The sequence below is a fragment of the Cetorhinus maximus genome, chromosome 15, assembly GCF_964194155.1.
Source record: "Cetorhinus maximus chromosome 15, sCetMax3.hap1.1, whole genome shotgun sequence".
In the NCBI taxonomy this organism is placed as follows: domain Eukaryota; kingdom Metazoa; phylum Chordata; class Chondrichthyes; order Lamniformes; family Cetorhinidae; genus Cetorhinus; species Cetorhinus maximus.
Window position 1 is genome coordinate 37,115,543 of NC_135893.1, and position 13,922 is coordinate 37,129,464.

General features: G+C 46.0%; 1 protein-coding gene and 1 pseudogene across 1 annotated transcript in view; both read left to right on the top strand.

Moving 5' to 3' along the window:
- Positions 1–3,191, top strand: part of LOC144690601 (alkaline phosphatase-like) — a 120,126-nt gene extending 116,935 nt beyond the window's left edge. Inside the window, exon 12 of the mRNA XM_078558237.1 lies at positions 776–3,191. Within this exon, the coding sequence (XP_078414363.1) occupies positions 776–1,056 (281 nt within the window). The 3' untranslated portion in view covers positions 1,057–3,191. The remainder of the gene's footprint in view (positions 1–775) is intronic.
- Positions 3,192–4,444: 1,253 nt separating this feature from the next.
- On the top strand, positions 4,445–4,593 carry LOC144691275 (U1 spliceosomal RNA; annotated as a pseudogene).
- The last annotated feature ends 9,329 nt before the right edge of the window (positions 4,594–13,922 follow it).

A 13,922-nucleotide genomic window follows, 5' to 3' on the forward strand; every position in this document is an offset into this window, starting at 1 on the left:
GAGAAAGAAGCTTTCTTCGCTGGTGCCCCATCCACCACCTGAAACATCCACTCCCGTCACCACTGACACACAGTGGCAGCAGTGTCTACCATCTACAAGGTGCACTGCAGCAACATGGCAAGCCCCCTTTGACAGTACCTTCCAAACCTGTGACCTCTACCATCTAGAAGGACAAGGGCAGCAGACACATGGGAACACCGCCACCTGCAAGTTCTCCTCCAAGCAACTCACCATCCTGAGTTGGAAATATATCGCCGTTCCTTCACTGTCACTGGGTCAAAATCCTGGAACTCCATTTCTAACAGCACTGTGGGTGTATCTAAACCACATGGACTGCAGTGGTTCAAAAAGGCACCTTTTCAAGGGGCAGCTAGGGATGGGCAATAAATGCTGGCCTAGCCAGCAATGCCCACATCCCAGGAATGAATAAAAAAAATTGCTCTCTGGGGCTATGCAGTAATTAGAAATATGAAATACATTCAATAGATGCTGTTTGTGCACCTGTGGGGGAGAAAATTTATTCTAACCTTCTCCTTTGTTGTGTTTTATACCTCCCATTCTCTCTTCTTCCCCCTCTCCTTCCTTCTCACCTTCCTTCTCTCTCTCTCCCTCCTCCTCTTTCTGTCCCCCGATCTTCTCTGTCCTCCCCACTCTGTCCCTCCTCTCTCTCTCCCTTCTCGCCCTCTTTTTGCTTCCCTCTCCCCCTTTCCCTCTTCTCTTATTCTACTCTCTACCTCCCTGTTCTCCTCTTCCACACTCCCTCCCTTCATCACAGATGAGAACAATTACCTGGCACAGTCGGCGGTGCCACTGAGACAAGAAACGCATGGAGGAGAAGACGTTGCCATATTTGCAAAAGGCCCAATGGCTCACCTCTTCCACAGTGTGCATGAGCAGAACTATATCCCACACGTTATGGCATACGCAGCCTGCATTGGTCAAAACAAGGAACACTGCACCACTCTTCCCTCTCAGCCCTGTGGCAATGGCGCATGGGTGCCTGAGGGCGCGAGTGCCATTTTGTTAGTATTGCTGGCACTACTGTCCTGTGTCTAGAGGAATATTTTTCTAGAGACGGCTTCAGGGTGGACTGTGCCTGTTAATCAGGAATCCCTATCCCTCTTATCAATGCAATGGTTCTGGTTTGTGGAGCAGTGTGATTGCTCGTCCGCAGAACAAGACCTGTAAAAGGTGTAAGCGCTCCCGCACACATTGCCCTTCCTGATCACACTGCCCCATGGAGCAGAACGACCACCTCCCTCTCTCCTTCCCCACCCCACCTAGTTTGCCCTCCTGCCAGCCTCATTTTGAGGCCTGCAACAAAAAGCATGAACCTTAAATTTTAAAAAAACCACTAGCTAACTGCATAGCAATAGGAACAATCAAAGATAAATTCTTGTGCTCTAATGGCAACTGCTTCTTCCTCCCCTTCCCTGTTGCAGCTCAGTATTCTGCAGACTTGACTCCAGAGACTTTTAGTAGATGCCGGCTGGATGATGTCCATGCTGGGATTAATGAGCAGATAGACCCGGCATTACCCAGTGACCATATCACCTCTCCACACTCTGAAAAGGAAAAGGTCCACTTCTCAAATTTGTTATCTCACCCCTCGCACCCCTTTAAATCCCAATCAAACCAAAACCATTGTACGAGCCAGCGCTAAAATCATTACGATGAAATTCTCACAATGACCCTGTGGAATGGGATCTCCATTCCTCCATGTGAAAATGTCATCACATTGATCATGGTTGCCTCCCTTGACTAGTCCATGGTTAATAAGCAATCACGTTTGCCGACTTAATGTACTTCATCAAAGGATCAAGTCTTTAAGGGCTGTAAATAAATGTCTGGTTGGGCCAATGCGTTTGATTTTAGTCACGGATTTTAAAGACAGAAATGATCTTCAATTTTGCAGGAGCACTGTCCTGATAGTTAACACTGCATCTAATGTCAGTAAAATGTGGAGGAAGCTGCCAGGAAAATAAATTGTTGGGTGCTAATTATTCTGCAAAATCCAAGGGGTGAGGTGAAGAGCTGGCACAGCGGAAGAGAAGGATTAATCTTCTTTCTTGTGGTAGCAGCTGAACTGGTCCTTGCTGACAGGAATGTGTTCTATAAAGTTAACCAATGTTCTGAGCACTCTAATAGGAACATGGTGCATAAATACCATTTGTCTTTCAAAAGCCATTGCTTTTAAATACCCTTTAGGGGTAAAATGTAACTAATGTACAGATTTCCCAGCAGTGATAGGGTCAAATTCCGGGAAGTTATATATTTGTTTATTCTGAGTTTTGCAAGTCAAACACTCCTCTCATGTCCTGGGTCAAACCCTTGAGAATTCAGACAACCAGGAGACATCTCTGTAACTGGAGAATTAAAGCTACATTTGCAGAAGACAATTTGTTTTTTAAAAATCTTCTTCTACTTTTCCACAAAACCATATTGAAACACCCCTGCAGAAAGAACAGTTTAAATATCAAAATTAAGCCAGCAAGTTATTTGTGTCTACATGTTTTATTATTTATCCCTTGTTTTTGTGAAGTTTTAAATTTATTGGTGTCGGGTACTGTTCTGCCCAAATGGTGAGCTGGGGCCTGTTTCCAGGCCTCTTCCAGAAGTAAAAACCAGCTCAAAGTTGTCAAAAACCAGTATGTCAGTGGCCCTAACCAGTTGCTCAGAGAGAGATGTGGCCTACCTGAGGCCACATGTCTGTCACTGCGTCTTGCTTTTCCTCCCCAGGTATTGAGGGTGGTGATGGGGAAGAGTCCATTCGGAGGCGTCAGAGACGCCAGTGCTGGCAAGCATCAGGCGCATCATTGCCAATACCCATGATTCCCAAAAGCACCTTCAACCGACACAGCATTTGAGAGGCAGCTCTTGTTAGAGTTCTGGATCTCACTTCCTTGGAGCTACCTTGATCTTCTGTCTTGACCAGTACATGGGGGAACCCCTTTGCAAATGACTAGTTGCTGGGGTAAGTTGCAGATTTGAACATGCACACCCCGCCATTATCCCACCCAGGATGCTGCTGAGGAGGAGAAGCACCACAATAATTGCTTGATTAAATATTAAACAAATTGTGTAAATCAGATTTAAAGTATTGGTTTCAAATTGTAACCATTTCCTTGTGTTACCAATATCTGTCTTATTTGAAATTTCAGAAATCTTTTATAAAATAAAATTTTTTTCACTGTTTTATCCAATGTCTTTTGGTATTCCTTTCTTTGTCCCTTGTTTAGATACTGAACTCTGAGAGCTTTTTTTAATTAATTCCTGCAGACTTTGACTCACTTAGTGTTAAATATTTTCTTTGAGGATAGAGGGCTATGGGTAGCACTGCTAATCCAATGGCACTGGAGAGGTACCGACATACCTATCTGAGGCTGCCTCTGGCCAATAGTTTCCCTATTGTGACATTGCACCTGAATAATTCAAGCTATTTAAAGAGGGAAATTCACCTTTTACTAGGTTTGCAGTAAAATACTCAGAGCTATCCCTCAGTACCAGTTTGTAGGGCAGGTCCTGACCCACATGAGATTCTTGAGCCACGTTCTGAGGAACTGGGCAAGAAAGACACCTATTCATCGGCCACACGGGTCAGGCTGGAGCTGTGGCCCCCAACTGGGAGTAGGCATCTCCTCTGCGTCAGCCATGACCCTGTACTTCTGTTTGAGAGGATTCTCCGCGTAGGCCCGGTGCTTGAACCAATCATTGACCATATCACAACCTTATAACAATACCTAGGGATCCAGGCTAGTTTCAGGCACCGTAAACCAAGTGTGGAATAAAAGAAAGACAGAAAGAACTTATATTTAGATAACGTCTTTTACCATCTCAGACTGTCCCAACATCCTTTACAGCCAATTAAGTACTTTTGAATTGTAATCACTGTTATAACATAGGAAACATGGCAGCCAATTCGCACACATCAAGCCCCCACAAAAAGCAATGCAGTAATGACCAGACAACCTGTGTTTTTTCAATAATGTTGGTTGAGGGATAAATATTGGCCAGCATGCCCCTCCTTTTCTTCCAATACTGCCAGGGGATCTTTCACTGCCACCTGACAGGCAGACAGAGGCTCAGTTTAACATCTCATCCAAAAGACAGCTTTTGGGATTTGAACCTCCTGATTCAGAGGCAAGATTGCTACAGCTGAGACCAAAACGACATCCTATACCTCAGCATGACAAATGAAAACAGACGTGTGGTCAAATCATATCGGACGCAACTAATCGATGTCAGCTTTCGAAATTCACCAGCTTTGAATGGCAAATGAAACATCTCCATTGCTAGTCTGTATCTGTTCTACTTAGACCAAGTGCAAAGGTGTTCAATATTTAGAGCACAGAATGTTAATTGCATATAAATTCAGCGTTTAATTGTATTTAGGTGATGGGCATTAGCTGGGGATTCAGTTGTGCTCCTCTATATTGGAGCAGAGCTACTTACCTGACAGGGAAGAGACCATGAAGGTGGTTCTCCCAGGACGAGGCTAGCCCACTGCACTTCAGGTATGCTGACGCTAGCGTTGTCCCCAAACTGGACTGTGAAATTTGTGGTAGTGGAAGACTGCGTTTGCGCTTTCCTCTGATTTTAAGTTGAAACAATAGATATATTGGAGCAGACACCACAGAGAGGGGTGGGGAGGGAGGAGAACCTCCCTGTGAGCCTGCTCCTGGGCCTGACCAAGTTAGCCATTAACAGGCCGCGGGTGATCGAGGGGGTCATCCGACCTGACCGTCTACCCCTCTTCTGTGACTACATTCATGAATGGGTGTCCCTGGAGAGGGAGCACGCAGTGTCCACTGGCACTATCGAGGCCATCTGTGCCCGGTTGTCCCTGCAGGGGCTGGGGTGCTTTATTGATCCCTTTAATCACATTTTAATTTGAATTTTGTAAGTTTCCTTTAAGATTTTCTCTTTGTTTTTGCAATATCCCTTTAAGGGGCTGCCTTTTATTTTGTCCCTAATTTGTTAATTCGGTTTGCTTGGTTTAATCAAAATAGCACTTAGGAGCTGATTGAAACTGTGCTTTTTATGTCTGGAGGTGCATGTTTGGAATGTGTGTCTCTGTAAATAAAACCTTATAACTGTGTAAAGTTTAGACTCCAGTTCTACCCTTCACGGCCTGGTTTTTTTGGAATGGCTCACAGAATTCCAGCAGTCCAGATCTCTTCTCATTCCAACCCAATCGAAGAACATTTTAAAATGCAAGAGTAAACCATTAGGGCCCTCAAGCCAAGTGTACAAAGACATTTATCCAAATATAATATGCTGTGCATTTACCGATTCTACAATATTGGTTCATGTCAGTCCATTCATGGCGTTAAGGTTAGAGATGCAGCAATTGCTGGGTTGGAATCCTGGAATTCCCTTCCTAACTGTGAATGTGTACCTACACTGCAGTGGCTCAAGAAGGTGGCTCACCATCACCTCCTCAAGGGCAATTAGGGATGGGTAATAAATGCTGACCTAGCCAACGATGCCTATACCCTGATAACGAATAAAAATGATATTAATGACCACACCTTGAATACTGTGTGCAGTTTTGATCTCCTTATTTAAGGAAGGGTGTAAATACATTGGAGGTGGTTCAAAGGAGGTTTACTAGATTGATAACTGGAATGAGTGGGTTGTCTTATGAGGAAAGGTTGGACAGGCTGGACTTGTTTCCACTGGAGTTTAGAAGAGTGAGGGGTGACTTGATTGAAGTATACAAGATCCTGAACGGCCTTGACAAGGTGGCCGTTGAAAGGATGTTTCCTCTTGTGGGTGAGTCCAGAACTAGGGGGCATTGTTTTAAAATTAGGGGGTCACCCTCTTAGGGTGGAGATGAGGAGTATTTTTTCTCTCAGAGCATTGTGTGACTTTGGAACTCTCTGCCTCAGGAGATGGTGGAAGCAGGGTCATTGAATATTTTTAAGACAGAGGTAGATAGATCCTTGTTAGGCAAGGGAATCAAAGGTTATCGTGGTTAGATGGGAATGTGGAAATCGAAACACAAGAAGATTAGCCATGATCTTATTGAATGGTGGAGCAGGCGCGAGGGGCCGAATGGTCTACTCCCATCCCTATTTCTTGTGTTATTATGTTTTTATGTTAATGAAGGGTAATAGAACTATGAGCAAGTATTCCTATGTTGGCATCAGACGGGTAACATAGTTGGTGAAAGTTCTCTTGGCTGGGAGTCTCTCTGTTCTTTTCCAGTTTCACTGGCATTCCCAGCCATAGTTTTCCCTGCATTTCCAGTGAAGTAATTCTGGCAGAGCGTAACTTCCCAGCTAATGACACCAACAAGGTGTTGCCGGGAGGATGTGTCTCAGAATAACTGAGGATAAATCAAAGAGTGAGGACAATATATAGTTAGAGAAGCTAACACAGGGCTGATAAAATTGTGAAACAAGTTTTTCTGGAACTGTGACGCTAAACAGGAATGTCGATGTGAGAATTAAACCAATGATGGAACTCCAGGAACAATTAAATCCTGACCAGATAATTATTTTCTGATCATTGTCCCACTCAACCTAATTGCTCATTCTTCAATCACAGGAGGAAACAGCAACTTTATTGGTCAGTCCCTTCATGTTTGAGACAATGCATAGAGTTTAACCAAGTTAGTCCCTCCTGCAGCAATGGGACCAAGTTTGGGTCTGGAACCCAAATCCCTGCACAGTGCGGCAAGCAGTTTAACCAATTATCACCCGCCTCAGGGCTGTCTGATTAATTAGGGAGGGAATGTGGGATGACATATCCATTCTGTCAAAGGAAGGCTTTCTAATGTAAGGCACCACAACATGTTTCAGAAAAACTCATCAACCACAAGAATGGAGACCTAGGAAGGTTGCCCCTCCCCCACCCGGTGTCTCTCAGTCTTACCTGGAGGTCAAGCAGCAGGAACTAAGCGACTGCAGTAAGGTGATCTCTCTAAATGACAGGAGGACCCAATGGGATGGTCCTCCAGTGGCAAGCACCTTGTTGGCTATTGGCAATGCATTTCCACCTGCTCCACTACACCATTTCTAATGAATTTTTATACGTGCAGTGGGGCCTCCTGCAGCAGTTGGTGATGGTGGGGGAGAGCACTGAGCGGAGGAACTGGTCGGCCCCTGAGGGCTACTCCTTGCAGGGAGCAGTGTCAGGGGAACATGTAACTCCAAGAAACAACTATTTATAGAGAATATTCACTGCTGATGCTCCAGATCTCTGTCCTAGTCGGGGCCTCGGCTCCTCATTGCAGCACTCACCAGGCATGTTTAGGCTTGTCTGACTGCCCAGGTCCTGGCAGCAGCCCTGCTCCCCTTTATCTCCATGAGGCTTCTCAGACTAGATTTGACTAGGTCCCAATTCCCATTCCTGGCTCTTCATCAACCCTCAGGGATTTCAAGCTGCCATAGAACCATAGAACCATAGAAAAGTTACAGCACAGAAGGAGGCTATTTGGCCCATCTTGTCCATGCCAGCCCGAGGACACCCAGGTGCCCTTTCTAATCCCACTTTCCTGCACCCGACCCATAGCCCCGTAGCTTACAGCACTTAAGGTGCAGATCCAGGTACTTTTTAAAAGAGCTTAGAGTTTCTGCCTCTACCACCAGCTTGGGCAGCGAATTCCAGACACCCACTACCCTCTGCATAAAAAAGTTCTTCCTTATGTCCCCCCTACACCTTCTGCCACTTATCTTGAATCTATGTCCCCTGGTTCTAGAATTCTGCACCAAGGGAAACAATTTTATCCTGTCCACTCTATCTATTCCCCTCATAATTTTGTACACCTTAATCAAGTCACCTCTCAGCCTTCTTTGTTCCAAGGAAAATAACCCCAACCTATCCAATCTCTCCTCGTAGCTACACTTTTCTAACCCTGGCAACATTCTTGTAAACCTCCTCTGCACTCTCTCCAGAGCTATTACGTCCTTCCTGTAATGTGGTGACCAGAACTGCACACAATACTCCAGGTGTGGCCTCACCAGTGTTTTATACAATTCCAACATTATATCCTTACTTTTATATTCCATACCTCTGCCAGTGAAGGAGGGCATTCCATATGCCTTCTTTACAACCTTATCTACTTGAACTGCTGCCTTCAGGGACCTGTGTACTTGTACGCCAAGATCTCTAACTTCATCTATCCCTCTTAGTATATTCCCATTTATTGTGTAATCCCTGTAACTGTTTGACTTCCTTAAACGTAAGACCTCACACTTCTCTATGTTAAAATCCATCTGACACTTTACCATCCACTCCACCAGCCCATCCATATCGCCCTAGGCTCCTGCCACTCACAAGTCCTGGCTTTGTGCTGGCTGCTTTCTTCCTCACCTCACAACATCTGGTTCCACCCATCAGCTTGTCAAAGAACTGGTATTGTTCCCACGCATCTGCTGCCCTTGTCCTTCTAGGTGGTAGAGATCGCATGTGTGGAATGGTTTAATTTAATAATGAAATTTTGCACGGTTTATTAATTATCCCCATTCCTATTGTAAATATCGATATACATCCTTTTTGAAATCTTCTTCTAGCAAGGAGAAAAGAACAATGCATAAAGAGACAGTCAACTCAGGTAGTGAGCAGAGGGGCTAATTTGTTTTCACCTTCAAGGTTAAATTTTTTCTATGCAGAAGCTTGGCCACAACTTTGTATGAAAACCCAGGAACTTCCAACCTCCATTTATCTTCAAAGAACCATGAGAGAGGAACTCTTCAGGCCTGCAATGTTTCCCATCTTAAAGGACTGATTGAGACATGATTTCTTTCTTGCTATTCTGTCAATAACCTAAGTGCATGCCTCATCTTTAGAACTCATCTTTTCTGTCTTGTGTGTGTGTGTGTGTGTGTGAGTGTATGTGTGTGTGTGTGTGTGAAAGCAAGTGGGTGTTTTCATTGCATTTGCATTTTGGATATTGTGTAAATAAATGTTTATCTTTTCTTTTTTTGATATAAACTTTCATGGGCAGAATATTATGCTCGGCGTGCGGGCCCGTGTCCGACACGCCCGAGTATAAAATGACTTACGATGATATCAGGCGTGCGTCCCAATGTCATCACGCAATCTTGCAATATTTCGCTTGGTGGGCGCGCGCTGGAGTTGGCTGCGTGCCCGCTGATAATTAAAAGGCCTATTAAGGCCATTAGCAATCTAATTAAAGTCAAATTTACGCTGCCTGTCCAACCTAACGGTTGGCGGGCAGGCAAAAAGGCCAAGCGGCCTTTACATTTTTTAGGAAAAATCATCCACAAGCGGGATGAGGTTTCCTAAAGCAAATAAACATTAAATAGAAACTTTATTTTTGAATTAAAAACATGTCCCAGCTCATGTGAAGAGTCACATGAAGGGACATATTTTATTACATTTTTATTCTCTTCATTATGTTTTTTTACACAGCGCTTCAGCTCCCTGAGGCAGCTCCGTGTGTCTCAGGGAGATTGAATCGCTCTTTTTTGCGCATGCAGGAACTGTGTGCTAGGTCCAGCTGTCCCTCCTCCCCCAGCCTGCACAGGTCGCGCTCACACTGCCACTCACTTTCCACGTAGGCCGGGCCTTAATTGGCCCGCCCGCATGAAATTGTAGTGCAGAGCCGATCACGGGCAGCAGTCAGCTTCCCGGCCGCCCCCACCCACCCCTGCCAAGCACCCCTGCCAAGGGCAAAATCCTGCCCCCATGTTTTGTGTTTTTCCTTTAAAGTCACAATACTCAAAAAGTTTAAAACACTCCTTCTAAAAATGTATCTAGCTGTGAACAACTGTGGGGTGAGTAAAAATGGGAAAAGTTACCACACCAGCTCTCCCCATCTGTAAAACTATCAATTCCAATGAATTTCATGTGTGTATTCCAGTTGTGACCTCACTAAAGCCCTGCACAACTGTAGCAAGACTTCTTTATTCTTATACTCCAATCCTTTGTAATAAAAGCCAACATCCCACTTGCCATCCTAATTGCTCGCTACCCCTGCATGCTGGCATTCTGTGTTCCTTGTACAAGTACACATAAGCCTCTCTGAACACCAACATTTAATGACTTTTAAAAAATATTCTGTTTTTTTATTCTTATCACCATAATGAATAACCTCAGACTTCCCTATATTATGCTCCATCTGCTATCTTGTTACGCACTCTCTTAACCTGTCTGTATCTCTTTGAAGCCTCTTTGTGTCCTCCTCACAACTTAAATTCCCACCTAGCTTTTTAATGTCACTAAACTTAGATCCATAACTCTCTGTCTCTTCATCTAAGTCGTTAATATAGACTTGTATATTGTAACACTGCATTAGTCCCAGCCTGCCAACTTGAAAATGCACTGTTTAACCCTACCCTCTGCTTCCTGTCTGATAACCAATCTTCCATCCATGCTAATATATTACTCCCAACCATTTGAGCACCTATAATAGTCTTTGTGTAGCATCATATCCAATGCCTTTTGGAAATCCAAATATACTACATGTACTGGTTCCCCTTTATCTACCCTACTGGTTACATCCTCAAAAAACTCTAATAAATTTGCTACATATGAATTCCCTTTCATAGACCATATTGATTTTGTCTGATCATATTTTGACTTTCTAAGTGCATTATTAAGACTTCCTTAATAATACATACCAGTATTTTCCCAATGATTAATGCCAGGCTAATTGGCATGTAGTTCCCTGTTTTCTCTCCCCTTCCTTTCTTGAATAGCTTATCAGGCAGGTATATTCCTGGCTAGTTTACTTTCATATTTTTCCCTTTCTATCAAATGTTTTTGTCAATAACTTATTCTCGATTTATTTTCCCGAGGGCAGCGTTTTACCCCCATCTGGGGGGGCTGTGCGGGAGTGGGCACAGGTGGGCAGGTTCTGGATCGGTGCCCACGGTTGGGGGCATGCCGCCATTTTATCTGGGTGGGCAAATTAAGGCCTGCCCAGCGTGATGTCCGCTCATAAGCACTGTGAGCTCACTGTGCAGGCGGGGGGTGGGGGGTGGGGGGTGGGAGGGAGGATTCCCTGAGCATGCACACGAAAGAGCTCACAGATCTCCCTGAGGCAAAGTGCCACCTCTCAGGGAGATCGGTGGAAGTTGCAAAAATTTTTGGAAGGGTAGAAAGCATATTCCTGACATTGTCACGTGAGCTGGGACATGTCAATTTCTTTTATTTAAACATTTCATACACATTTTAAACCCCTCATGAAACCTCATCCCGCCCATGGATGAGGTTTCATGTTTTTTCTGAAGGCCGCCTGGGCTCTTCGCCCGCCTGCCAACCTTAAGGTTGGAGGGGCAGGTCCATTAATTGGTTTAATTACTTTTATAAAGGCCTCAATTGGCCATTGCCGGCTGTGCGCCTGCCAAAATGAAAACCTGAAATATGCGGGGTGACGTCAGGAAGCACAGCCAACTTCACCCCGCGTCCTTTTACGTGTCAGCGAGCGGGCCCCGCACCCGCTCGCCAACCAGAAGATGCAGCCCCTCGTTCCATTTCCATCTCCTTAAAATCAGCTTTATTTCAATTTATTACTTTGTCCTTTCCCCCTTTCTCAATTTTTATCTTAAAATGTACTATTTTGTGATCATTATTACCTAGATGTTCCCCTCTGCTTACACCTCTTATAATTTCTGGTTTGTTTTCCATTACTAGGTCCAGCAGCCCTCCCCTCCATGTTGGGCTTTTTCCATCATGGGCAGAATTGTCCCAGATATGCACAAAGTGTGGTAGTGGGCGGGAAAAAGGATGTTTTACCTGTCGGCCACAATGGCTGTTTTTTGCGCCATAACGTCCCATTCCTGGCGCGTCCAGTCTCAGTAATAATGCATTCCCGGGAAACACACCAGAGTGCTGGCAGGGTGGCCTCTGATTCGCCTGCCCTCAGGCCGTCACCAGGGCTCCATATTTAAAGGGTGCACCTGCACAGAGCTTGCTCTCTCCAAGGGATTGGAAGCTGCTGCAAAGTCATGTCAGCCAAAGGGAGGAAACATGCTGCCCCTAAATTTAGCGATGCCTCCCTCAAGCACCTACTGGGCCTAGTGGAGGCCCGCCGTGAAGTCCTCTACCCCTGCTCTGGGCAAAGACCAGCAAGCAAAGTCCCCAATCCAGCATGGTAGTCAGCACCCTACAAAAAAGGACAGCCACCTGGTGCCAAAAGAGAATGAATAATCTCCTCTGTTCAGCCAGCGTAAGTCACTCTTCTCATCACCCTTAACTCACACACTCACAAACCCATCACACATCCACAGGGCCCTCACTCACTGCCAGTTCAAGGGACATCACCATTCACTCTCTCACACACACCGTCATCTGCCCTGTGGATCGTGTCCTAATCCCATCCATATGGCATCACTCACCACCCACACATGCCAGGTATTCTTCTTTTCTGGCCTGGCAGGTGTCCTGCTTACACTCTCTCCATCTGTCTTCATGCAGGACAAGTTGGCACACAACAAAAAGGAGAGGTCACAGACTGGTGGAGGAATTCCTGACATCAAGGTCCTCACAGACTTTGAAAACAGAGCCATCCAACTGGCCAACGATGATCTGGACCGGTCCTGTGCTGATGGTGAGGTCGGTGGTGCTCAACCAAGTGAGGATCCAGCATTGCAACGTCCATCAGACAACCATGCTGTGAGTGGGTTCCCCTTTTCTGCGGCTCCCTGCCAGGCACTAATGATCTCTCCTTGCTTTGCCAGGCATGTCTGGGAAGTAGCTAAGGAGATCCACAAGCCACGTCCTTGACTCAAGCCCCGAAGACACTTTGGAAGGAGAATTTGATGACACTTAATTGAAGTCCCGTCACAGTGCTCACCCCCATCCTCTGCCAGCACAGAGACACACACCTCAGTGGGACCTAGCTTTAGAGTAGCCTCAGGATCACAATCTGGTGAGCACATCGCACTGTCTGATCCACAGCAGGTGGAGACAGGGGCTTCCCAGGTTTCTGGCACTCGGAGGACTGCTGAAGGTCAGAAGTCTGCTGAGTCTGAGTCAAATGAGGAGCCTCTGGACTCAGCCATACGTCAGTTGCTGGAGCTGCAAAGGCAAGCTTGGGAACATCAAGAAGGGATGTCCGCTGCACTCCTCAGATTGCAAGGCAAGATGGAGGAGTCTGCCTTCAGTTTGAAGTGATAGCGCTGCCATGTCAATGCACTGAGGTCAGCACTGGTAGAATGGCAGCTGCCATGGAGACTTTGGTCCTGGGCATTGGTCCCACACTGCTGCGCGGGCTGAATTCCATCGCTGACGCCATAATTGGCCTCCAAATTTGTCAACATGAGAGGGCTGCAGGGCAGCTTGATCTCACACCAGCTTCTCTTTCTCCTCAAGGGGTCAGCCAGGGGTCATTGGGCACCCATAGGGGTAAGGATCAGCAGCTCGACACCCCAGGGCCATCCACCCAGGCGACTCCGGCCCATCTGAATCCTCTCTTCCTGTGACCCCAGCAGCTCCAGCTTCACAGGCTGAGGAGGGTGCCACTGCCACACAGCAGAACCCCGAAAGCAGGCCAGGGCCCTCCAGGTCTCAGTCCTTCAGAGGATATCGGTCAAGTTCATCACAGACAGGGTGTAGCAGTCAGCAGCTGACTCCACCTCCGCTGTGGATGTCAGGGGGAGCACCAAGACGTAGCAGCAGTGTTAGGAAGGCTAAGAAGATGTAACTCTTTCGAGTAAGGTGTAACTCTTTCGAGTTATCAACAGTCACAGATTGTAACTCTTTCAAGTACATTCACAGTTCTTGGTTTCCGGGAGTGGGACATGAACCCACAACCTTCTGATTCAAAGGCGAGGGTGCTATGAACTGAGCCACAGCTGACACCTCGCTAAGAAGATGTAACTCTTTCGAGTTATCAACAGTCACAGATTGTAACTCTTTCGAGTACATTCACAGTTCTTGGTTTCCGGGAGTGGGACATGAACCCACAACCTTCTGATTCAAAGGCGAGGGTGCTATGAACTGAGCCA